At 40.9% G+C, this 27,183-nt stretch overlaps 1 protein-coding gene across 3 annotated transcripts in view; it reads left to right on the forward strand.

Annotated features, from left to right (window-relative positions):
* Positions 1-27,183, forward strand: part of LOC130283215 (catechol O-methyltransferase-like) — a 106,442-nt gene that overhangs the window by 50,974 nt on the left and 28,285 nt on the right. Inside the window, exons 1-2 of one of the 3 annotated variants that reach the window (XM_056532422.1) lie at positions 2,881-3,029; positions 24,275-24,554. In XM_056532422.1, the coding sequence (XP_056388397.1) occupies positions 3,018-3,029; positions 24,275-24,554 (292 nt within the window). In that variant the 5' untranslated portion in view covers positions 2,881-3,017. Of the gene's footprint in view, positions 1-2,880; positions 3,030-10,856; positions 10,879-24,274; positions 24,555-27,183 lie in introns of those variants that run through there. The other 2 variants (XM_056532435.1, XM_056532428.1) reach the window with 2 other exon arrangements.

Here is a 27,183-nt window from a genome sequence, read left to right on the forward strand (position 1 = left end):
GTAGAATGTCACGATAAAACAGTCTCCGAATCTCTCCAAATCAAATTCATAAGTAAAAGCATTTCAGAGTTATTAATGCTTAAAGTGACAGTGGTCAGATGTGCAAAAAATGATCTGGTCCTTAAAGCGTACCCGTCAGATCCAACAAAAATGTTTTTTTTTATATATCACTCAGTACATAATCCTGACCATGTCATTGTCATGACATATAATTTTTATGTGTCTAGCACCTTTATTTATTTTTTTATTACACTTTTAATTTAGCTCACTAGTCTGAATTCCTCTTAAAGGAGGGGGCATGGCCTCACTGTGTCCAAGCAGGCGGGGGGGGGATTTATTTGACTTTTTCAGTATAAAATACAGAAAATTTTCTAATGAAAGCAATTGCAAAACCTATTGGTTTTGCATGCTTTACAACATATCAAAAGTTTTTGTATCTGACAGTGCCCATTTAAGGTGAAAATGGGCTTGATCCTTAAAGGAGATATCCAGTGATGAAAAGCTTATCCCCTATCCTAAGGATAGAGGATAAGTTTCAGATCGCGGAGGGTCCCTCGATCACCTGTACGGGGCCCCGACAGTCCACGGGAAGGGGGCGTGTTGACCACCGCACAAAGCAGTGGCTGACACGCCCCCTCAATACAACTCTATGGCAGAGCTGGAGCACCGCCTTCAGAAATTTCCGGCTCTTTCATAGCGTTATATTGAGGGGGCGTGTCGGACGCCGCTTCGTGCGGTGGTCAACATGAGCTATCTGGCAAGCGAACCGGACCCCCCGTACAGGGGCCCCAGCGGTCGGACCCCCGCGATCGTAAACTTATCTTAGGATAGGGGATAAGTTTTTCACCTCTGGACTACCCCTTTAAGGGGTAAAAGGGGTTATCCACCACAAAGTGATTTTAGTACTTACCTGCCAGATAGTAATGGACATGCTTAGAATGGATCCTGCTTGTCTTGGGGTAAATGGCTATGTTGTGAAATTACCATAACGCTGTGGCTAGCTTTTTGTGAACTGGCTATTTCCTGTTGGAGTTTTTCCGTAAACTACAAATCCCATCACTCCTTGTTTTTAAGTGTGAGATCACTTTTCTTCTTTACACACATCAGCCACGCCACCCATTTGAAACACACCTAAGCTCTCTTCAATGCAATAGGCTAGTGTTTTCAAACCAGGGTGCCTCCAGCTTTTGCAAACATACAATTACTTGCACAATGATCTCCCTCCCAACCCTGCGGTCAGTCCATCCATTGAAGCAAAGACAGGCTCCCTCTGAACACCTGACTAGTGATGTAATGTCGAGACGACTCTCTTTTTGTATGCTAAAGGCAAAAATCATAGACTTGCGAGACCACCATGAAACACAGGCACAGAGACTATATTATAAACTACACTAGCTTTACAGCCCCTGTAGCATAGTCAAATAAAAAAAAATCCTGAAATACCCCTTTAAACGCAATAGGGCCAGTTTTATAAGAAGACAGTAACTTATCATTATGTTCAGGAATGGAGAAAGAAACTGAAGAACTTATAAAAATCCCAACAGTAATAGACACAAGGGAGGAGATTCATTAAAACTTGTGCGGAGAAAATGTCGACCAGTTGCCCATAGCAACCAATCACATAACTTCTTTCATTTTTTTAAAAGGCAGCAGAAAAGGTAAAAACAGAGCTTTTGTCAAGCACCAGACCCCTTGAAGTGATCAGTCCAGCAATATAGACTGGTTAGACAAAAGATAGCATTTATTCCAAGCACAGATCAACGCGTTTCAGACCCGAAACGGGCCCTTCATCAGGACAAGGTGCTGATCTGAGCACCTTGTCCTGAAGGGCCCGCTTCGGGTCGCCTACTGGCAGGTGGTGTAGCTTTGCGCCTAAAAAAGTACCTTTGCGCACAAAATAACAACTTTTGACAAAAGTCGCAAATGGTAAATATGTGACCACTGCCTGGTCAAAAAGAAAAAGTTCTACGGGTAGGCAAAAAGAGTGAAAAAGTAGCATAAAAGTCTCAAATTATGCTGCCTGCGCCTGAACTGCGCCAAAATATAGACAAAAAAAATGCTCTAAAAGCAATGATAAATCTCCCCCTATGTGTGTAGGTTTACTCTATACCTCTCTACATACACTTCTTTATAGATTGTAAACTGTACCCTCCTATAACAATTGTCAGAGCTGTAGACATCCACCATTGATTAAGAGAAGGGACCTGCTGATGCTAAGTTATGATGTCACTACTAGTTATTCTATTGTGTAATGCCACTTGGCATGCCCCTTACCCAAACTACTGTATGTTCGTAGTTGGCTCAATCTACATGTAGTAACTGCTGGTGGTTTGAGAATTTATTCCAAGTTTCAGACAAACATTTCTATTACTACATTCATTGTACATATACCACCTTTGTGTACTGAAAGTTCTCAGCAACATAAGTATTGCTAATACTAATTTTGTTTTGAGGCCAATAGTTCTGTTAATAACATATTCACAAGCTATATAAATAGTTTAGATGGTTATTCTTTTTGTGCACTTAGACTGAGCAATAATAGCCACTTATAGCTGTTGAAGTCTATAAGCAAGTCTGGGAAAGCTGAATGACAACCACAGTTTGGCAGAAACAGAGAACTCAGCATTTTTTATTTCAATACAACTTCTGGTTGTTCCTGTATTTTTTATGTAAATCAAACATTCTTCTTGAAGAATCAGAATTTCTTAAAGGGAAAGAGAAGCAAAAAGAACACAAAATGCTAAGCCCTCCATTCACACACAGTGTACACTGGCAATGCTGTCATGCTACATTACTATTGTCTGAGTGGTAACCTATAAGAAATAGGACTTCGGTCAGAGGAGTGTGGAGTGGAGCACAGAGCTCATCTGCTTGTGGGTGGGGACTGGGGCAGAGATCTAGGACCTCTCCTTACAGAACACTCGCTGATGTGATGTAATGTGATTGGAGACTGGAGCTCATTCGCTCTTATAAAGTTCACAGCACAGGATAGCTGAGCAAAGGATGAGAAGAGTTCCATGCACAGCAAGGTAGGAGCATGTCTGCATGTTTCCTTATGTTTCTTAACCATACTTGTCTGCAGAGTATGCACTTTACTACAGGAAGGGTTTAGAAGGAAATGTACTGCAAGGAGCTGCATGGCATAGAAGTTCTCTGCTCTTGGCAAGAGCAGCTGGCTCCCAGAGCGTATTTGCACATGTAGATGTGTCAGTGCCCCCGCTACTGGCACTTCTATTTGTTAATGTTTTCCTGCTTCCTTTTTGGCTTATGTCTGCCATTGCAAAGCTTGTAAGAGCATGCAAATTTCAAAACTGCTAGAAGTGGCTTTGGAATAATTATGGATATATGCTTGAACTGTTACTGGAAATGCCTGTAGATTGAGAGTGCATGTAGTAGAAATAATGACCCGAATCCACACAACTATATCACATTCTTTCACTGCATAGCAATAGGTTTGTTAATGGAAAAAACGTATTCAGAGCTACTGTTTACTAAGACATGACCTGAGCATGTAATTCTACATCTACTGCTCTGTTCTACTACTTAACCCTTGTACACAGCCGCATACTATATCACATACACATATAAACCTTGTAAAGAGCCACATACTATATCACATACACATATAAACCTTGTATAGAGCCACTTACTATATCACATACACATAGGTTCTGTTGTGCCTAGGAAATTTTGTGTTCACAAAATAATCAAGGTTTGGGATTTATACGCCACGCATAGGTAACCTTAGGGTTAAATAAATTACTATGCTAAATGCAACACTGCATTTAAATGGGCACGGTCATTGAAATTATCTTTTTGCATATGATACAGCAGGTAAAATCAGATTTGTAATTTAATCCATGTAAAAAAAAATATTTTTGTTACTTTCATGGCCTTATAAATCTGGCCTCTAGGGGTCTCCTTCTGGTCCAGACCACATTTTGTCTGCTTAAATGCACATACTTTGGTCTCCTGAATAGCACTCACACTCCCTGTTTCATACAAAAACAGAAGATATGAAAAAATTGTTTACATTTTTTTTAATTTTGCAAACGAACCCTGAAAATCCAGCCTTTGTGGTCCATCAAAAAATTAAGAAGTACCAAAATATGGAGTGGAGAGGGAGGGAGGTATGGTTATCTCCTTTCTGTGCTTCAGAGCACAGACAAGATGCAGACAGCTTGCTGTCTTTCAGAAGAGAAGCATTTACATGTACAGTGACAAGCAATACAAGGTGCTAAACTATTATCTATATGCAAAATGGTTTCTCATTGGTCATTTTATAAACTTATTTCTTGTATATTCACACCATATTGGTTCCACATGGCTGCTTTAAGGTTAGAAAAAGCATGCAATTTGGTCACAAAGCTGTGACACTGTAAAAATGTAATTTTTTTGGCACAAAATGCAGTTTTTTTCTTCTGTCCTTGGGCCATGTAGTTTCACATGGCTGCATTAGAGTTATATAGAGAATGCATTTAGGCAATATGCTTTGGAAATGTAAAAATGTTTGTGCAGACCTCATGGCAGGGGAGGGGAGGGGATGAGAGGAGCTCCTCATACTTCAGGGGAAACAGCCCAGCCTCTCAGAGAAATGCAGAAAGACTCATCACAGTAATACATATATCAAAAGGTGGCATTAGGGAACAGAACTAAACTGATTGAAGAATTTTTATTTTATTTTATTACTGATGACAGTAACTTTTTAACAGTGTGCATGGGCCCCCATGACAGTGTGGAAAATGTATATGTAAACAGTAATATGGCTGTGAAACTAAATTCATATATTGGAGCCTTGTGTTATATATATATATATATATATATATATATATATATATATGAAAATAGCTCAAAAATAGGTTGATGGGACCTATAGAGACAAACCAATAAAGATGTATTCCTATGGGATATACAATAAATGTCTGACAAATATTGGTCTCTCAGTGAGCTGCATATTGGTCTAAAAAAGGGGTCCCTCCAAAGGGCCCGCTGCAGATAACTTCTAGACACTTACGTTCCGTAGTGAATAGAAGTACAAAGGGGAGTATAATTTTAAAGATTAGATGACAAGTGGGATATTAGATAATAATAACCTATGCAGCCATGAACCCTGGGCAGCCACTTACATTATTTTGCATTGTAATCTGCTACTGGTTGTTACTGACTTAAAATGTTATCAATAGGAAACCTCTTTTACAGACACAAAAGATCAGACATCCAACATGCTCAATCCTTTTTTTCTCCTAATATCTGTAATCTGGAAAATAGAGCTAATATTTAGCTGCTACAAACAGGTTGACTACTAATGAGAAAAACATTGTCTATGGCTGCGTTTTCACTTGGCTTTTTTTTCTGGAGTACTGCAACTGCAATTTTGTGCCAGAATTGTATTAAAAAATAATGGGAAATATAAAGGAAGGACTTATCTTCTCCTTCCTTAAGGGTCCACTTCTGAATTTGGCTCAAAAACTGCAGTGGCAGTTCTCAAAAAAAAACTGCTAAGTGGAAACACAGCCTTTATGTAGCTTACCCCAATCGCTGTGGATTCCAGCAGCCGAGCTACTGGGGTTCCGTTCCTAGAAACAGATATCATATGTGATAAAAACAAAAACAAATACTGCTCCTTACTGTCTATTAGATGCACATAATTTCCCATCTTAAGCTTTCAATTACTTCCAGACCAAATAGGGGTTTTCCGGGTACAAAATACAGTACATAGGGTTATAGTGCGGGTAAACTAGATTAAAGTTACGTATCACTCACTTACATCAGTGGTCCCATTTGTAGATTTAGAGCCTTTGTTGCTAATATGCAAATAGGCTCCTTTGCGCAATAAAAACAGGAAGCTGTTCAAGCTTCCCTGCCTCTATCCTCTCTACTGTGATATGCCCGCCCACCTCTGAATATGCATAACCTTTTTGGAGAGGTCATATTGGCATAGGCTCTCATGTCATTAGGACGTTCGAGTAAATATTCAGAGGTGGCGGGCATATGACAGCAGAGGGGATGAAGGCAGGGAAGCATATGACAGCAGAGGGGATGGAGGCAGGGAAGCACATGACAGCAGAGGGGATGGAGGCAGGGAAGAGCTGGCTCCTGTCTTTATTGCGCAAAGGAGCATGTTTGCATATTAGCAACAGAGGCTCTAAGTCTACAACAAGACCACAGATCCAAGTGAGTAATACATCATTTTATTCAGGTTTACTCGCACTATAACCCTTGTAAAGGCAACGATAGAACTGCTGGTCCAAATTTGGATGATTATTATTAATAAAGCAAGATTACAAACAGGTGACATACATCTTGTGCACGCCAATGGAGTTCTTTGCTGGCTCAGATAATCAAATAACACTCTTATAGTTTCAAAATGTCCCTGTAGATCTGTGTAGTCTAATCCGGAGACCTCACACGTAGTGTTGTTATCTATTTTTGCACATTAGAATAGCAGGGCACTAATGTGCTTACATGTTCAAAAGATGGGTGGATGATGTATCAAGTCCATTGTGTAACAAGGATGTCCAGGTTTTGTAGCAAGTGCAATATTTGTAAGCCTAAGCAACAGGTCCATTTATCAGCTGGAAAGCAATAGATTGCATCAAATTTATATAACACACATAGCAAGATGGCGGAATCATAACACTTTCAATTTTCCACCTATGAGGGCTTGTTTTTTGTGCCACATAGTGTAATTTGTCATAACATCAATAATTTCATATCAAAATCTACAGCAATACAATATATATATATTTGTGGGGTGAAATTGCGGGGGAAAAAACAAACAAAAAAAAACATTTTGTAACTTTTGGGGGCTTCTGTTTCAATGCAGTGCACTTTTCGGTAAAAATGACACATTGACCCAGACATCAAACTGTGTGGGAGAAAAAAATAGAGGGATTTCCCCACAGCAACCAATCACAGCTCAGCTAATGAGCTCTGGTAAAGTGAAAGCTGAGCTGTGATTGGTTGCTATGGGAAAAATCCCTCTATTCTTTTTCTCTCACACAGTTTGATAAATCTGGGCCATGATCTTTATCCTTAGGTCGTATGATTACAAGGATACTCAATTTATGGTTTTATTTTATATACTTTAAAAATAATTATAACTCCATGCACCAAAGTTTTTTATTTTTTCACATACAGGGCTATATGAGGGCAATTTTTTTGCGCCATGATCTGTAGTTTCTACCAGAATCATTTGTGTTTAGATTAAACTTTTTGATCACTTTTTATTCATTTTTATTATTGGTATATGAAGTGACCAAATATGCACAATTTTACGTGTACTCCATTAACCGTACAATTTAATTTACATTATATATTTATAGTCTGGACATTTATGCACGCAGCAGTTCCACATATGTTTATTTTTGCAATTGCATACACTGTTCAATGCTGAGCTTTGGCTCAGCATTGATCAATGTTATCGGCACTCAGCTGCTTTAGCCTGCAGATGCTGGCTGGAGCATCAGAGGACACGTGTTTTCACTACGAATGTCTCAATCAGCTCCCTCAGTTAACTGGCAATGTTATATCCCACATTTAGATGCTGCAATCGGCGATGTCCAGCATTAACCGTGGATCCTGGCAGCTGATAGCAACCGAGACCCACAGGGTATTAGGCACGCTCAGCTCATGAGTGCACTTCAAACTGCGGGAGCAGTACATCCTTGGTCCTTAAGAGGTTAATACCCTTAGTATTGGGTTTAGTGAGGGGGAACCATATGGCAGTTTCCCTTTAGGGTAGGGTCACACATCGCTGCATGAAATCCGCTGCACAGGGGGAAAAACGCTGCGTATTCTCCTATGAGCTGACACACAGAGCTACCCAGTGGCAGCCCTGTGTGCACAGTGAGATTTGGAGGTGGGCCCGGGTGTCACAGTGGCCCGCCTCCAAACCTCACTGCATGCACATGCTGCTGCCAAGTTGTCCTGTATGTCTGCTCGTAGGAGAATATGCAGCGTTTTTCCTGCTGCGCAGATTTATAGAGCGTCAAATATGCTGCATATAAGTTGTGTGACCTTACCCTTAAAGTTGTTTCATGGTTGTATCCAAATAAAGTTCGAATGGGTTATATAGGGTATAAAAATAGGTTGCATATCCTTAGGATAGGCAATCAGTATTAGATGGGGAGGGGTACACATTACAGGATGTACACTAGACAGGAATAAGGGCAGTGAAGACAACAGAGCAAACAGTTTGCATCAGAAACAGAAGAAAACAATAAAAGACCATAGAACTTCTGTAAAATAGCATGCCGATATATTAATATATTGCTATACACAGGAGTGCGGGAGAGAGCCTGGGCCTGGGTAAATCTGACTAAACCATGCAGGTTTAAAAAAAAAAAATCTTTTAAATGTACAGGTAAGGCTGGGTTTACACTGCGCTTTTGTTACGGTATTATTAATGTTTGAATCCCCGCTTATCCAATTTTTATTTAAAATTTTAATAAAATTATGTAAAAAAAAAAAAAAAAAAAAAAGTTGCATCAAAACAAAAATGGCCCCAATAAAAATACAGTTCACAGCCCTCCTACATCCCTGTATACTGAAAAATAGGAGTCCGAAGAGGACAATTTTGTGTTTCACTGTAGATTTTGTGGTAAAATTATGTCATTAGAAAGAACAATTGGCGGTGTGAGGTGCAGAACTGTGTCCTTTGCAATTCAGTGTTCGCTCCTCCCTTCGGAGATTTCCGAATATACAGCGAGGGGAGGGGCAGGCAGAGCAGGGCAGGATGCAACTCTGCACCTCTCTCAGCCCCACTCCCGTACACAGCTCCCTCCTCGCACCTTCCTCAGCAGGCAGGATGTAGATCTGCACAGAGCCCCGATTCTGTCATCGGGAGGTAATCTGCACAGCCCCGCTCCTCTGTCATGGGGACGTAGATCTGCACAGCCCCTCTCCTAACATGACTGGAGATCATACGTTCTTCTTGTCATGCTGTGCAGATCCATGCTGACAGGAGCGGGGCTGTGCAGATCTACCTCCCCATGACAGGAGCAGGGCTGTGCAGATCTACCTCCCCATGACAGGAGCGGGGCTGTGCAGATCTACCTCCCTATGACAGGAGCGGGGCTGTGCAGATCTACCTCCCCATGACAGGAGCGGGGCTGTGCAGATCTACCTCCCCATGACAGGAGCGGGGCTGTGCAGATCTACCTCCCTATGACAGGAGCGGGGCTGTGCAGATCTACCTCCCCATGACAGGAGCGGGGCTGTGCAGATCTACCTCCCTATGACAGGAGCGGGGCTGTGCAGATCTACCTCCCCATGACAGGAGCGGGGCTGTGCAGATCTACCTCCTTATGAGAGCAGTGGGGCTGTGCAGATCTACCTCCCTATGAGAGCAGCGGGGCTGTGCATATCAAGTCCCCATGACAGGAGCGGGGCTGTGCAGATCTACCTCCCTATGAGAGCAGCGGGGCTGTACAGATCTCCCTTCCTATGAGAGCAGCGGGGCTGTGCATATCAAGTCCACATGACAGGAGCGGGGCTGTGCAGATCTACCTCCCTATGAGAGCAGCGGGGCTGTACAGATCTCCCTTCCTATGAGAGCAGCGGGGCTGTGCATATCAAGTCCACATGACAGGAGCGGGGCTGTGCAGATCTACCTCCTTATGAGAGCAGCGGGGCTGTGCAGATCTACCTCCCCATGACAGGAGCGGGGCTGTGCAGATCTACCTCCCTATGACAGGAGCGGGGCTGTGCAGATCTACCTCCCCATGACAGGAGCGGGGCTGTGCAGATCTACCTCCCCATGACAGGAGCGGGGCTGTGCAGATCTACCTCCCTATGACAGGAGCGGGGCTGTGCAGATCTACCTCCCCATGACAGGAGCGGGGCTGTGCAGATCTACCTCCCTATGACAGGAGCGGGGCTGTGCAGATCTACCTCCCCATGACAGGAGCGGGGCTGTGCAGATCTACCTCCTTATGAGAGCAGTGGGGCTGTGCAGATCTACCTCCCTATGAGAGCAGCGGGGCTGTGCATATCAAGTCCCCATGACAGGAGCGGGGCTGTGCAGATCTACCTCCCTATGAGAGCAGCGGGGCTGTACAGATCTCCCTTCCTATGAGAGCAGCGGGGCTGTGCATATCAAGTCCACATGACAGGAGCGGGGCTGTGCAGATCTACCTCCCTATGAGAGCAGCGGGGCTGTACAGATCTCCCTTCCTATGAGAGCAGCGGGGCTGTGCATATCAAGTCCACATGACAGGAGCGGGGCTGTGCAGATCTACCTCCTTATGAGAGCAGCGGGGCTGTGCAGATCTACCTCCCTATGAGAGCAGCGGGGCTGTGCATATCAAGTCCCCATGACAGGAGCGGGGCTGTGCAGATCTAACTCCCCATGACAGCTCTCACATTGCTCTGTAGTTGGAAAATGGAAAAAGTCACGGCCTTTAAAAGGCGAATGAAAAAACGAAAGTGCAAAATTTATTTTAAAAAAAAACGTGAAGTCCTTAAGGGGATAGTAATAAGATAATTAAAAACTCAATTACAGTAGTTTGATATTAAATATTGCAAGGAAGATAGAAGTCATATGATTGCGGCTGCATATTTTAGCACGGTTCTGTTTATACACCAGTATTACACTTAATTTCAGGAAGTGACCAAGTTTCAAGTTCCTCATAAAATAGAATGAGGTATCTGTACTGTACTTCCTATTTGTTTTTGAGACCTCATATCCCATTGTTCCTGGAGCAAGAACAAGTTACTCATGCTTGTCCTTGTGGCCAAAGTACGTTATTTGCTGGTGTATTATTATCCAGTGGGTGTTGCCAGCTACAAAGGTTGGCAGTTTTCCTCTTATTAGTCAGCTCTGTAGTAATACTCTCTATAGTTTGCCACAGCTCCACAACTGCATGTCTCCATTTTGTGAGTATCAATGAATTTTGTTATTTTTATATGATTTTATTGCTTCTGATTATAGAGGGGACTGCCTGACTATGAGCTTAAGTCTACTGTCGAGGCAGAGAAGAATCTGGCAAAATTGATTTTAACATGCTCGACCCTATATTACCTCTGGAAAATAGGCTCCCTCTCCCTGTTGAATGAAAAAGTAGAGAGGAACATTCATATACATCTTACATGTAAGAACCCACACAGTTGTATTTTGTGGCGCTTTTTATTTTTAATTTTTTCAACAGTACATGCATTTGTGTGCGTTTTAATTTTTTGTTTTTTTTACATTCACTACATTTTTAACATAGTCCTATAGAAAAACCTATCAGGAAAATCTCAAGATGCTTCACCTAAAGCTTGCTGCATAATAAAAAAAAATTGACCAAAAAACACCCAAGTGCCAGAAAAAAACACTAAATATTAGCTTTTTTTTTGTGCATTTTATATTTCACCATAATCTTTCAGCTATCATCTTTGGCTATCCCATGGCTGTCACACATAGCATTTTTGGAGAAATGTAGCTGGAGTTCTTTAGGGAAATACAAAATACTCCTACAATGTATTTTTTTTTGCCAGAACAGTGGACCCCACCCCCACATGTGACCCCATTTTGGAAACTACACCCCTCACAGAATTTAATAAGGGGCACAGTGAGTATTTACACCCTACTGGCGTTTGACAGATCTTTGGAACAGTGGGCTGTGCAAATGAAAAATTACACTTTTCATTTCACGGACCACTGTTCCAAAAATCTGTCAGACACCTGTGGGGCATAAATGCTCACTGTACCCCTTATTACATTACGTGAGGGGTGTAGTTTCCAAAATGGGGTCACATGTGGGGGGGGGTCCATTGTTCTGGCACTATGGGGGCTTTGTAATACACGTGGCCTTCAATTCCGGACAAATTTTCTCTTCAGAAGCCCAATGGCGCTCCCTCTCTTCTGAGCATTGTAGTTCACCCACAGAGCACTTTACATCCACATATTGGGTATGCTCTTACTCAGAAGAAATGGGGTTACAATTTTTTTTTTTTTTTTTCCATTTTCCCATGTGAAAATGAAAAATTTAGGCTAACACCAGCATTTTAGTGACATTTTTTTTTTCATTTTCCCATCCAAATTTAACGAAAATTCGTCAAACACCTTTTGTGTTAAGGCTCACTATACCCCTTGTTACGTTCTGTGAGGGGTGTAGTTTCCAAAATGGGGTCACATGTAGGTATTTATTTTTTTGTGTTTACATCAGAACCGCTGTAAAATCAGCCACCCCTGTGCAAATCAACAATTTAGGCCTCAAATGTACATAGTGCGCTCTCACTCCTGAGCCTTGTGCGTCCGCAGAGCATTTTATGCCCACATATGGGGTATTTCCGTACTCAGGAGAAATTACGTTACAAATTTTGGGGTCTTTTTTTCCTTTTACCGCTTGTGAAAATAAAAAGTATGGGGCAACACAAGCATGTTAGTGTAATTTTTTTTAATTTTTTTACACTAACAGGCTGGTGTAGACCCCAACTTTTCCTTTCCATAAGGGGTAAAGGTAGAAAAAGTCCCCCAAAATTTGTAGTGCAATTTCTCCCAAGTACGGAAATACCCCATATGTGGCACTAAACTGTTTCCTTGAAATACGACAGGGCTCCATGCGCATTTGAGACAAAATTAGGGATTGCATAGGGGTGGACATAGGGATATTCTATGCCAGTGATTCCCAAACAGGGTGCCTCCAGCTGTTGCTAAACTCCCAGCACGCCTGGACAGTCAGTGGCTGTCCAGAAATGCTGGGAGTTGTTGTTTTGCAACAGCTGGAGGCTCTGTTTGGAAACACTGCCATACAATAAGTTTTTCATTTTTATTGGGGGGGGGGGGGAAGAGTGTAAGGGGATGTATATGTAGTGTTTTACCCTTTATTTTGTGGTAGTGTAGTGTTTTTAAGGTATATTTGCACTGGTGGGGGTTTACGGTTTCCCGCTAGGAGTTTGCGCTGCGGCGAAAAATTTGCCGCAGCTCAAACTTGAAGCAGAGAACTCACTGTAAACTTGCTCGTGTGCATGTACCCTGTACATTCACATAAGGGGGGGGGGCAAACCTCCAGCTGTTTCAAAACTACAACTCTCAGCATGTACTGACAGACCGTACGGAAATACCCTGTAAAATGCTCTGCGGACGCACAACAAGGCTCAGGAGTGAGAGTGCACCATGTACATTTGAGGCCTAAGTTGGTGATTTGCACAGGGGTGGCTGATTTTACAGCAGTTCTGACATAAATACCCAATTGTGACCCCATTTTGGCGAACTACAATCCTCAGAAGAGAAGGAGCGCCATTGGTCTTTTGGTGAGAAAATTTGTCTGGAATTGAAGGCCACGTGTGTTTACAAAGCCCCCATAGTGTCGGAACAATGGACTCCCCCACATGTGACCCCATTTTGGAAACGACACCCCTCACGGAATGGAATAAGGGGTACAGTGAGCATTTATGCCCCACAGGTGTCTGACAGATTTTTGGAACAGTGGTCCGTGAAAATGAAAAATGTAATTTTTAATTTGCACAGCCCACTGTTCCAAAGATCTGTCAAACGCCAGTGAGGGGTGTAGTTTCCAAAATGGGGTCACATGTGGGCGAGGGGGGTCCACTGTTCTGGCACCATGGGGGGCTTTGTGAACGCACATGGCCCCTGACTTCTATTTCAAACAAATTCTATGTCCAAAAGCTCAATGGCGCTCCTTCTCTTCTGAGCATTGTAGTGCACCAGCAGAGCACTTGACGTCCACAAATGGGGTATTTTCATACTCAGAAGAAATGGGGTTACAAATTTTGGGGGGGCATTTTCTCCTATTACCCCTTGTAAAAATGTTTTTTTTTTTTTAGCCAACAGGGTATATCTTCAGAAACTTGCAGTTACATGTTAAAACACTGTGACGCGTTTCGTGCTTAGTCATAGAGTAATAAGACAATTGTTGCACACACATATTAATGCTAAAAACTTTAGTCACATGTTCATGACAAACAGAAATGGAAAAAATCCGGTCTGGATTTGGTGAAAACCAGAAACGGAATAACAATCACATGTAATCAAAGTGGTTTAAGTCCCTATTCACACCTCGGATAGTAATGCATGGATGCAAAACAAGACAATAGTAATGTAGCGGAATCAAATTATAAGGGTTTGAGTTCCAAAAATGCTATTAATCATCTGGAGGCTTACTTAAAATTCAAGGAAGAATCCTAGGTGATTAGGAAGAGAGAGCATTTTTTTCTCTAGAAATTTTCAAGAGGAATTTTTAATAAAAATGTTTAATAATAATGATTTTTTTGTGAATTGTGATTTAATTGTATATTTTTACTTGTTTGTTAAATTATAAAAAAAATGTTTTTGTTATTATTACTAATTTTTTATCTTATGTTATTTTTTAGAAATGTTATCAGATACAAATGTATACAGAAGAGTTAACAGTGATCCCACTAGAATTTCTCAAATGAAATTAAAGGGGTATTCCAGGCCAAAACTTTTTTTATATATGAACTGGCTCCGGAAAGTTAAACAGATTTGTAAATTACTTCTATTAAAAAATCTTAATCCTTGCAATAGTTATTAGCTTCTGAATTTGAGTTGCTGTTTTCTGTCTAACTGCTTTCTGATGACTCACGTCCCAGGAGTTGTGCAGCTCCTATGGGGATATTTTCCCATCATGCACAGCTCCCGGGACGTGACATCATCATTGAGCAGTTAGCCAGAAAACTTCAGAAGCTAATAACTATTGGAAGGATTAAGATTTTTTAATAGAAGTAATTTACAAATCTGTTTAACTTTCCTAAGCCAGTTGATATATATATATATATATATATATATATATATATATATATATATATATAAAAGTTTTTGCCTGGAATACCCCTTTAAGGAAGGTTTTGAGTGAAGGGGTTACACTGGCTGCACTGAATAACAAATTGGAGGAGTTTCTGTATGTGAGTAACCTGGTAATGCCTGTGTACCACTCACTCCCCAAAGTCCACAAGGGAGCCTTTCCCCCACCTCTTAGACCTATAGTGGCAGGTATAAGCTCCCTTGTGGAAAGACTGGGTGAGTGGGTGGATCACTACCTACAACCCATCAGTAAAATTACTCCCATGTATATCCGTGACACAAAGCATGTCATTAACACTTTGGACCATGTCGCGTGAGAACCAAGTTTTTCCTGGGCCACATGCGATGTGGTTGCACTGTATCCATCAATACCTTGGGATAAAGGAATGGTTGCCATTAAATATTGTCTGGATCATTACAGTAACTACTCCCCGGGCCTGAAATAATTTATTTGCATAGCATTAGAAGTTTCTTTACAACATAATTTTTTCATGTTTGATAATCAGTATTTCTTTCAGGACAGGGGAGCCCCAATGGGGTTGAAATATTCACCTTCATTGGCGAATATCTATATGATTTATTGGGAGATCTGTTTCATTTTTACCCCGAACAACTCCTTTTCACACCATATCCAGTGGGTAGGACGATTTATTAATGACCTGCTATTGGTGTGGAGGGGAACTGAAATTGAGTTTAAAGAGTTCATGGGTTACATCAATAATAACCAGTTTCTATAGTAGTGAGTCAGTCAATTTTTTGGACATTACCATTTCATTGGACACCCATGGAATTAAAATCACTCAATTCAGAAAAGAAACAGCAAGCAATTCAATATTGCGTGCAAATACTTGTGATCCGCGGCATGTAATACAAAACATACCATTTGGTGAGTTATGCAGAATAAAATGCAACTGTTCTGATCCAGTTACATTCATAGGGGAGAAACTAAAATGGAGAGAGCGGTTTCTTGAGAGGGTTTATTCCTTTTGAGGATGTAGAAGCAGCAGAGGAAAGAGTGGATAAAATTGAAAGGTTAAAGGGGTATTCCAGGAGAAAACTTTTTTTTATATATCAACTGGCTCCAGAAAGTTAAACAGATTTGTAAATTACTTCTATTAAAAAATCTTAATCCTTTCAGTACTTATGAGCTTCTGAAGTTAAGGTTGTTCTTTTCTGTATAAGTGCTCTCTGATGACATGTGTCTCGGGACACACCCAGTTTAGAAGGGGTTTGCTATGGGGATTTGCTTCTAAACTGGGCGGTTCCCGAGACACGTGTCATCAGAGAGCACTTAGGCAGAAAAGAACAACCTTAACTTCAGAAGCACATAAGTACTGAAAGGATTAAGATTTTTTAATAGAAGTAATTTACAAAACTGTTTAACTTTCTGGAGCCAGTTGATATATAAAAAATTTTTTTTTCCTGGATAACCACTTTAACACTAGTAGCAGAAAGGGAAACTAATGTAGCATTTAGTACTAATAAAAAGAAAGGTCCTAACAAAAAGAGAAATTAACAAATTTAAGAGATAGGTAAAACGAACAGGAAACCTACATTTATCACAGCCTACAGTAGCCAGTTTGCATGCATAAGACGGATCATTAACAAGTACACACCTGTCTTGGAAATGGATCCAGCATTAAAAGAGGCAGGAATAAATGTAGTATCCAGAAGAGGCCCTTCATTGGGGACAAAATTATCCCCCAGTTTGTTTAACAGTAATTCACAAAAAATAAATAACAAAAATTGGTTGAACACTACAGGGAACCACAAGTGTGGCCACCGAAAGTGTTTAACTTGTGCATATATGCATATTGTTAAACAATTTAACACTTTCGTAACAGGGGATACATTTTTTATTAAAACTTAGATCAATTGCAACACGAACTCGGTAGTTTATTTAGCATCATGCAATATATGTCAGCAGCAGTAATCCATTGAAAAATATAATTAGATGGCATATTTCGGATGCCCGAACAGACAAGTTCAATGTATCTGCATTGAGCAAACAATTTAGGCACATACACGCAGGAGATATGAGGAGCCTTAGTGTTATGGGCATCGAAAAGGTGAGGAATAATGCCAGAGGGGGAGACCTCAAAAGAAAATTGCTAAATCGAGAGACTTTCTGGAGGATTGGTTTAAACACCAGGCACCCCCAAGGTCTAAATCATAAACTAGATTTAATCATGACATATTGAACATTTCATATAGTTCAATATACATATTTTTGTCTTTATTTAGTTCAGCCTCTAGTTTGTATACGATATTATTCACAAACTTCTTGCCATAATTCAACAGGTAATGGCATTTCAATTAAAGGGGTTCTCCGGTGCTTACACATCTTATCCCCTATCCAAAGGATAGGGGATAAGATGCCTGATCGCGTGAGTCCCCGCCCCTGGGGACCCCGGGATCTTGCATGCTGCACCCCGTTTGTAATCAGCCCCGGAGCGTGTTCGCTTCGGGTCTGATTACCGACGACCACAAGGCCGGCGGCGTGTGACTTCGCCCCTCAATTCAAGCCTACGGGAGGGGGTGTGACAGCTATCACACCCCCTCCCGTAGGCTTGCATTGAGGGGCGGAGCGTGACATCACACGGGGGCGGAGGCATGACGTCACACGCCGCCGGCCTTGTGGTCGTCGGTAATCAGACCCGGAGCGAACACGCTCCAGGGACTGATTACAAATGGGGTGCCGCATGCAAGATCCCGGGGGTCCCCAGCGGCGGGACTCCCGCGATCAGGCATCTTATCCCCTATCCTTTGGATAGGGGATAAGATGTGTAAGTACCGGAAAACCCCTTTAACAGAAAAAAGACAAAATATGTATTAATTTATATGTTATGGCATATATAAATAGGTAATTATTGAATAAACAACAAAATACAAAAAATAACATAGAAGATAAAAAAATTGTAATTTAATAACAAAAAATGCAATAATTAATTAACAAAAAAGTTAAACTATACAATTAAATAACAATTCACAAAAAAATAATTAATATTAAAACATTTTATTAAAAATTCCTCTTGAAAATTTCTAGAGAAATAATCCTTTCCCTTCCTAATCACCTAGGATGCTTCCTTAAATTTTAGGTAAGCATCCAAATGATTAATAGCATTTTTGGACCTCAAACCCTTATAATTTGATTCTGCTACACTAATATTGTCCTGTTTTGCATTCATGCATTACTATCCGAGGTGTGAATAGGGACTTAAACCACTTTGATTACATATTGTTATTCCATTTCTGGTTTTTGGTTTTTACCAAATCCAGACCGGATTTTTTCCATTTCTGTTTGTCATGAACATGTGACTAAAGTTTTTAGCATTGATATGTGTGTGCAACAATTGTCTTATTACTCTATGACTAAGCGTGAAAGTGTGAAACGCGTCAGTGTTTTAACGTGTAACTGCAAGTTTCTGAATAAAGATATACCCTGTTGGATTTCACCTGGATGCTGCACATTCTTCTTCTTTGGAGTCTTGCTGTGTGTGAAGCCGGAGGCGGGTCCAGCGGGTCCCTGCACAGGTTCTACCCTGATCTGGGTGAGCTGTCTTTATCTGGAATTTTGGTACACATATTACTTATATATCAAATAAAATATATGATAGTTAAATTAACCCTTACCTGCACTCTTATATAAAAGATGGGTTTTTGTTTCAAGTCCCATGCAAGTATATGTGACTTCCAGTACCTTACTCCACAAGCTTCGCTCTGCATCTCCTGGTGAATGTGTCAGTCCGGCTTGCAAGCCACACCCTATCTCACAAACACACGCCCACTGTTTAAGCACCACCCCTTTTATTCTCTACCCTCTTTGTGCATCGGTCTGGCTTGCAAATCATGCCCAGTCCCACAAAGCCACGTCCCCTTCTATTTTCTGCTTACAATATCTTCATCACAAATCAGTCCCACCTGAGGACAGGATATGAGGATGGGACATAAGGACGGGATATGAGGACAGCATATGAAGTCGGGATATAGGGTTGGGATAGGAGGACGGGATATGAGGTCGAGCTAGGACAGGATATGAGGTCATGATAGGAGGTCGGGATAGGAGGTCGAGATATAAGGCCGGTATATGAGGACGGGATATGAGGTTGAGATATGAGGACGGGATATGGGGTTGGGATAGGACAACAATATATGAGGATAGGATATGAAGTCAAAGACATATATATATATATATTAGTGTGAAAATAACCCAAATGTAATAAGCTTTGATATGAACTGACGCTATCATTTTAATAGTAAATAATAACATACAACAAAAAGGTGGAATAGATGAGGGTGGTGATGAAAATGTTAAAGGGGTATTCCAGGAATATTTTTAATTTGACTATGCTACAGGGGCTGTAAAGTTAGTGTAGTTCATAATATAGTGTCTGTACCTGTGTGTGATGGTGGTCTCACAATTCTTATGTGATTTTTACCCCAATACTGTATTTAATTTTAACAGCATACAAAATGAATGTTGTCTCAGATTTTTCCCAGGTTGCAATACGGCCAAGACTTGACATCACTAGTCAGCTGATGACAGCCTGTCTGCTTCAATAGGTGGAGCGATCGCTTGGTGGGAGAGAGATCATTCTGCAACTAATTGTATTTTTGCTACAGCTGTAGGCACTCCGGTTGGAAATACCAGGTCATTTTGAGGGATGCAGCTCATTTATGTTTCAATGGGTGGGGTGGCTGATGTGTGGGAGGGAGAAAATGGAATTATGGGATTTTTAGGCAAAGAAGGAAAATCAAACTTGAAATACCAGTTCACAAAAAGATAGCCACAGTGTTATGGTAATCTGACAATTATAGCCATTTAGCCCCAAGACAAGCGCAGGTCCTTCCTAAGCATGTCCATTACGGTCTGCCAGGTACGTACTAAAATCACCTTATGGTGCATAACCCCTTTAAGTGCCATCTGCTCTAGTGTGTTTATAGAGAAAATACAATATTAGATGAATAGCTCAGGGATAAAGTAAACACTACATCAAGTATAACCTGTACAGCATGGAAAATGCAGAACTGCGTCATAAGTCACCTGCTCTATTTGGCATGCACCCCATGAGTTCTGCAGGACTTAAATAGTATTATAATCTGACAATATATCAAGTATGTCAATGATAATAACCTTATAACACAGCATTAGCACAGGTTAATCAGCCTGTTCTCAATACAACCTGCTTCCAGTGTCTGTTAGGTGAATTCTAAATGCGATGTAAGAGAGTCTGTGGATTTAGACTAATCAGATATTCCAAAAAAAAAATATCCTGTTATCATATATAAAAAAATAATAAAAAAAGGAGGAGGCAGAGCACTCACCATTGGATGCTTGCAAACTCTGTATTATTACAAACAAATAAACCGGAATAAATTGAAGTTTGCAAGTATTCAGTGGTGAGTGCTCTTCTTCCTTTTTCTTTTCTATGTAAAGATTTGTTGTATGCAGTATGTAGAGGATCCTTTGTTGTTAGGATGGGTAATATCTGATTTTTTTTTTAATACAGCCTGTGTGAGCCTATAACATTCTAATCCTTAACAAAACTTTACTTTCTATTATCACAAACCTCCTGCTGAGAGGTACATTGCAAGCAAAAAGGAGCTATTATTGCTCTTAAATTGATAATAGGCTCTCCCATATCACTTATCCCTTTTATACTATCACCGCAAATAATACATAGTGATTGCATTTGGGATAAGTTACCATTCCTTTAAAAGAGCTAAGTATAGATGCCACCGCACCCAGATCGACTCTGGGTCATAATCCCATCTATTGATTAATGAATTTTTTGCAATTGTATCAGAAGATCCTTTATGACCCTTCTGCTGTTATATGAGCTAATCCAATCTGGATAGAACTACTTTTGGCCTCAAACCTCCAAACTAAAGTTTTTGGACTTCTGCCAGCATTTAATCAGCTTATACCAAAAAGAGTAAGCACGGCCACTATCCCTCTCAGACAGTTATGACTCTTCGCCATGCCCATGTTTTTTCTAAATTCATCAGACTACAAGAAAATAATTATAAACTTTGAATCCACTGGTATAAAACTCTCAGAAAGTAACACCTGTTGGAGATGTGGTAAGAGAATTGTTTCAATTTCCCATATTTGGCGGGACTATCCAGCTATTATCGCCTATTGGGCTGAAATAGGCCAAATGATTAATACGATATGTCATACTAAAATTGCCTCTGCCCATAGATTGTTATTCTAGATCTAACTTTATGCCCTCTAGAAATTCACTAGCAACCCACATCCTCTCTCACATGTCTGCCCTGGTTCTTGTACAGGAACTAAACACAACCTGGCATAGCCTAATATTCTTCTTTGTTTTTCTTTCTCTTTCTCGTTTTTTTTTTCTGATTCTTTTTTTCTTTGATTAGTATTATTGTCATTATGTTGGAAATAGACTAATATACAGTCATGGCTGAAAATGTTGGCACCCCTGAAATTTTTCAAGAAAATTTAATATTTCTTACAGAAAAGGATTGCAGTAACACATGTTTTGCTATACACATGTTTATTCGCTTTGTGTGCATTGGAACTAAACCAAAAAAGGCAGGAAAAAAAGCAAATTGGACATAATGTCACACCAAACTCCAAAAATGGGCTGGACAAAATTATTGGCACCCTTTCAAAATTGTGGAAAAATAAGATTGTTTCAAGCATGTGATGCTCCTTTAAACTTACCTGGGGCAAGTAATAGGTGTGGGCAGGAGAGAAGTTCACTTAGTCTTTGCATTGTGTGTCTGTGTGTGCCACACTAAGCATGGTCAACAGAAAGAGGAGAAGAGAACTGTCTGAGGACTTGAGAACCAAAATTGTGGAAAAATATCAAAAATTTCAAGGTTTTAAGTCCATCTCCAGAGATCTAGATTTGCCTTTGTCCACAGTGCGCAACATTATCAAGAAGTTCATAACCCATGGCACTGTAGCTGATATTCCTGGGCATGGACGGAAGAGAAAAATTGATGAAAGGTGTCAACGCAGGATAGTCCGGATGGTGAATAAGCAGCCCCAAACAAGTTCCAAAGAGATTCAAACTGTCCTGCAGGCTCAGGGAGCATCAGTGTCAGCGCAAATTATCCGTCAACATATATAAAATGAAACGCTATGGCAGGAGATCAAGGAGGACCCCACTGCTGACACAGAGACATAAAAAAGCAAGACTAGATTTTGCCAACATGAACTTGAGTAAGCCAAAATCCTTCTGGGAAAACATCTTGTGGACAGATGAGACCAAGATTGAGCTTTTTGTTAAAGCACATCATTCTACTGTCTACCGAAAACGAAATGAGGGCTACAAAGAAAAGAACACAATACCTACAGTGAAATATGGGGGAGGTTCAATGATGTTTTGGGGTTGTTTTGCTGCCTCTGGCACTGGTTGCCTTGAATGTGTGCAAGGCATCATGAAATCTGAGGATTACCAACGGATTTTGGGTCGCACTGTACAGCCCAGTGTCAGAAAGCTGGGGTTGCGTTGGAGAGTTCTCAAGTGGTCAGCAATGAGTCCAGATCTAAATCCCATTAAACACCTGTGGAGAGATCTTAAAATTGCTGTTGGGAAAAGGTGCCCTTCCAATAAGAGAGACCTGGAGCAGTTTGCAAAGGAAGAGTGGCCCAACATTCCAGCTGAGACGTGTAAGAAGCTTATTGATGGGTATAGGAAGCAACTGATTTCAGTTATTTTTTCCAAAGGGTGTGCAACCAACTATTAAGTTAAGGCTGCCAGTAATTTTGTCCAGACCATTTTTGGAGTTTGGTGTGACATTATGTCCAATTTGCTTTTTTCCATCCCTTTTTTTTTGTTTAGTTCCAATACAAAGGGAATAAACGTGTGTATAGCAAAACATGTGTTACTGCAAACCTTTTCTGTCAGAAATACTTCATTTTATTGAATGATTTAAGTGATGGCAACATTTATTGCCATGACTGTATGTATTTGTTATGTGTAAGGAAATTAGTAAGACTGCCATTTTTGAAATTGGGGGAATTTTTTTTTAAAATAAATTAATAAATAATACAGCCTGTGTGTAAACTAAGGAAAGCAGTGCCAGTTACTTATAGCTGCTTGCGATTGTGTCATTTATGATAATACCACAAAAAGGTTGGTACAGAAAATAACAGATACTGAAGCAATGTGTATAAATGGATTACTAATGGAAGATATAAAATATCGGGAGTATAGTAACAAGTGTGATAAGGCAGTGCCCTGTATTGGAACCTGTTCTTTTTTTATTGTATTTATTAACTCTTGAAAGTTTAAAGGGGTAATAAGGTAATTTTAGTATGTACCTGGCAGACAGTAATGGACATGCTTAGGAAGGATCTGCGCTTGTCTTGGGCTAAATGGCTATGTTGTGGCTAGCTTTCTGTGAACTTGTATTTCCTGTTTTCAGTTTTCTTGTTTGCCTACAAATCCCATGATACCATTTTCCTCCTTCCCACACATCAGCCACCCCATTAATGTTAATGCAGTGGAACTGGCCTAAAACTGAACCAAAACTCTGCAATGAAATGTGCATGCTTCATGTTTGGAAACACATACAGTGATCCCTAAACATACAATGGTAATTCGTTCCAAATGAACCATCGTTACTTGAATCCATCATATGTTAAGGGATCCGTGCAATAATAATATAGAATGTTATACTCTCGTGTCCCCGCCGCACCGGACCATCACTGCGGCCCTGGATCGTTGCTGTCATCACGTCCCCGGGGTGTTCTCGCCGCTCCGGACCATCACCGCTGGCCAGGATTGTCGCTCTCCATCGCCGTCATCACATCGCTGCGCACGCCACTCCTATTGGATGTCGGGACGGCATGCACGGAGACATGATGACAACAAAGGAGAGCGACGGCCATGCAGCGGAGCCTGAAGAGGACGGTCTGGAACGTCGGGGACAGGTAAGTGACGCTCACTGGACCACATGGGGCACATTAAACTGTTATCCGGCAGCAGATGAAGCAGTCGCCGGATAGCCGTTTATGCGATGGCCCTGACATACAAAAGCATCGTATGTTGATGCTGCCTTCAACACACGATGGCCTCTGAGAGGCTGTCGTATGTCGGGGCCATCGTAGGTTGGGGGATCACTGTACATTTTGTTGTGAATTTTCACTGTAGATGTCACTTTGCACTGCACTGCTGCAGATTCCAAGTAAACCAGATAACATTGACATATTTCCAGAAAATACTTGACTCTGTATGTAGCCATCAAGTTTGGTCCTTGACAAAGCCACACAGATTCATACCATGCCAATGATTTCTACTTACTTAAACACATCAACCTCCAGAATTGACTGTTCACTTGTTGCCTGATGTATCCGACCCCTTGACAGGTGCCAATGTCACTACATAACTAATGTTATTCACTTGTCATATTGTCAGTGTTTTTTAATTGTTTTATGACTGACCTGTGCATAATAATAAGTAAAAGTAGTTTTGATAAGATTGAATAGCATGTTTGCTAATAATTTGTCTTCTCTTTATACAGATGATTGATCTGAGCACATTATTGCAATTGGCAGCTGGTATCCTGCTTGTTTTAATTTTGTACATCATCTTAAATAATAAGCAACGTGGCTATTTTAAAATTGTTTTTTACGAAGTAAAGGAAATCATCAAATCTTTCTTCATGAACCAGACCAAGGAACAAAGAATTGTACAGTATGTCCTGGATAATGCAACGCGTGGAGACCCACAGAGTGTTATTGATAATATTGACAAATATTGTTCCGAAAAGGAATGGGCCATGAACGTGGGAGACAAAAAGGGTAAGATTATACTAATAAGTCAGCTATAATACATGCATTGTTTCTGAAAAGATCTAAGGCTACAAGTCATAGCTGTACATGTATTGACTAAATACAAAAGGTCAATTGTATATACAGTATTATAACACTCTCTCAAAGTTCATTGCTCAGTAATAACAGGCAAAGAAAAGTTATCTTACAGTTTTGTTGTGTTTTCAATGTTCTCATATTCTCAATGTTACTACCATGAATCCCCGTGATTCATAAACACAGCTCCTCTCATTCTTTACAATATTTTTTCTATTTGTATTATTTTGTAATATGACACATTATAAGGAATTTTACTATGCCCTATATACAGTGAAACCGCTATGAAACAGCCATCCAAAATTGTGTTCAAAACAGAGTTAATTTTTACAGTAGTTTGGTTGCTAGGAATCCTCCATAGTAACATAACACAATGTTGACTCCATTCCCCAGTAACACGGAGAGGTTAAAAGCCCTTTGTCACCGTCCTCCAGTGTTTTACATATAACTACATGAGTACTAAAAAGTGTACCTGAGTTTAACCCCTTCCCAACCAATGACATACATGTACGTCATGGGTCGGCTCCCATTCTATAACGCGGGGCCACGCCATCATAGCAGGTCGGGCCCAGCACCTAGCAACGGCCAGGACCCGTGGCTAACAGCGCGCGGCACTGATCGCTGTGCTGCGTGCTATTAACCCTTTAGACGCAGCATTCAAAATTGATCGCCGCGTCTAAAGTGAAAGTTAATAAGTGCTGGTTAGTTCAGGGGGCTGTTTGGGACAGCCTCAACGCCCCTAACAGCTGTAGGAGACGAAGAGGGTCCCCTTACCTGCCTTCTGGTGTCCGATCGCCAAATGACTGCTCAGTGCTTGAGATCCAGGCATGAGCAGTAAAGCGGCAGAATCATTGAGCAATGTTATCCTATGGGTTAACAATGCTCAATGTAAAAGATCAGTGTGTGCAGTGTTATAGCCCCCTATGGGAGCTATAACATTGCAAAAAAAAAAAAGTTAATAAAGATCATTTAATCCCTTCCCTAATAAAAGTAAGAATCACTCCCCTTTTCCCATAAAAAAAAAGTGTAAATAAAAATAAACATATGTTGTATCACCACGTGCGGAAATGTCCCAATTATAAAAAAATATATCATTAATTAAAGCCCACGGTCATTGGCATACGCGCAAAAAAATTCCAAATTCCAAAATAGCGTATTTTTGGTCATTTTTTTATATCATGTAAAAATGAATAAAAAGCGATCAAAAAGTGTGATCAATACAAAAATGGTATGGCTAAAAACTTCAGATCACGGCGCAAAAAATGAGCCCTCATACCGCCCCATACATGGAAAATTTTAAGTTATAGGGTTCAGAAGATGACCATTTTAAACGTATAAATGTTCCTGCATGTAGTTAGACCACACCCCGGAAGAAGTCTGGTGATGAAACGTCGGGTGCAGGAGGTCTGTTTAATGCCAGCTAGCTGCCATGTCTCTATTGCTGCATCATTCAGCACAGGACACTTTACTAAGGTGTTTACATTTTCTATGCACCTTATAGTCTAATGTTTACATACGCATTTACTTTGTACATTGGCAATAATAATACTGCTGCTGGACATTAACTAGACCTCCTCTATCCTCCTTTTCCTTTGGTTGTTCCCTTTTTATATATGCCCATTACATTGGATATTTGTACACTACCTCTTCTTTGTCTCATTATGTATTTTAATGTCTTTTTAAATGTTTGTGTGCATTTATGTCAATAAAGATTTGTTATATTGATCATTATATGCCCGCTTCGCTGTATCTGTGGCCTGTTAAGTTGCAGGGAGAACATGTGCATACACCTTACTGGCCAGATATTAAAGGAAAACTGTCAGCTTGCTCCCCCCACACTAACCAGCGGTACTGGCTGTGCCCGGATCCGCCCGGTCGTTCTGCCGATATCTTCGTTTTTCCCTATATGCTAATGAAGTGCTAACTGGCACAGGCGGCGTTTAACAGGCACTCTGACGTTACCACCGCCGGCCGCAGTGCCGCCAAGCTCATCAATATTCCTTCTCTCCGTCTTCTCCCCGCTCTGTAACGAAGAGGGAGAGGCGAAGGGAGAGGAGGAATATTGATGAGCTGGGCGGCGCTGCGGCCGGCGGCACTGACGTCAGTGACAGTTACTCCGCCTGTGCCAGTTAGCACTTCATTAGCATATAGGGAAAAACAAAGATATCGCCGGAATGGCCAGGCGGATCCGGGCACAGTAAGCATCAAACTGATCAGCGACCCCCGCACTAACAGCCAGTACCGCTGGTTAGTGCGGGGGGAAGCAAGCTGACAGTTTTCCTTTAAAGGGGTTATCCACCATAAGGTGATTTTAGTACGTACCTGGCAGACAGTAATGGACATGCTTAGGAAGGATCTGCGCTTGTCTTGGGGCAAAATGGCTATGTTGTGAGATTACCATAACACTGTGGCTAGCTTTTTGCGAACTGGTATTTCCTGTTTCAGTCTTTTTTTTTTTTTTACTACAAATCCCATAATTCCATTTTCCTCCCTCCCACACATCAGCCACCCCACCCATTGAAACATAAAGGAGCAGCATCCATTCAAAGACCTGTGGTTTTCA

Source organism: Hyla sarda, chromosome 1 (assembly GCF_029499605.1).
Source record: "Hyla sarda isolate aHylSar1 chromosome 1, aHylSar1.hap1, whole genome shotgun sequence".
Taxonomy (NCBI): Eukaryota; Metazoa; Chordata; class Amphibia; order Anura; family Hylidae; genus Hyla; species Hyla sarda.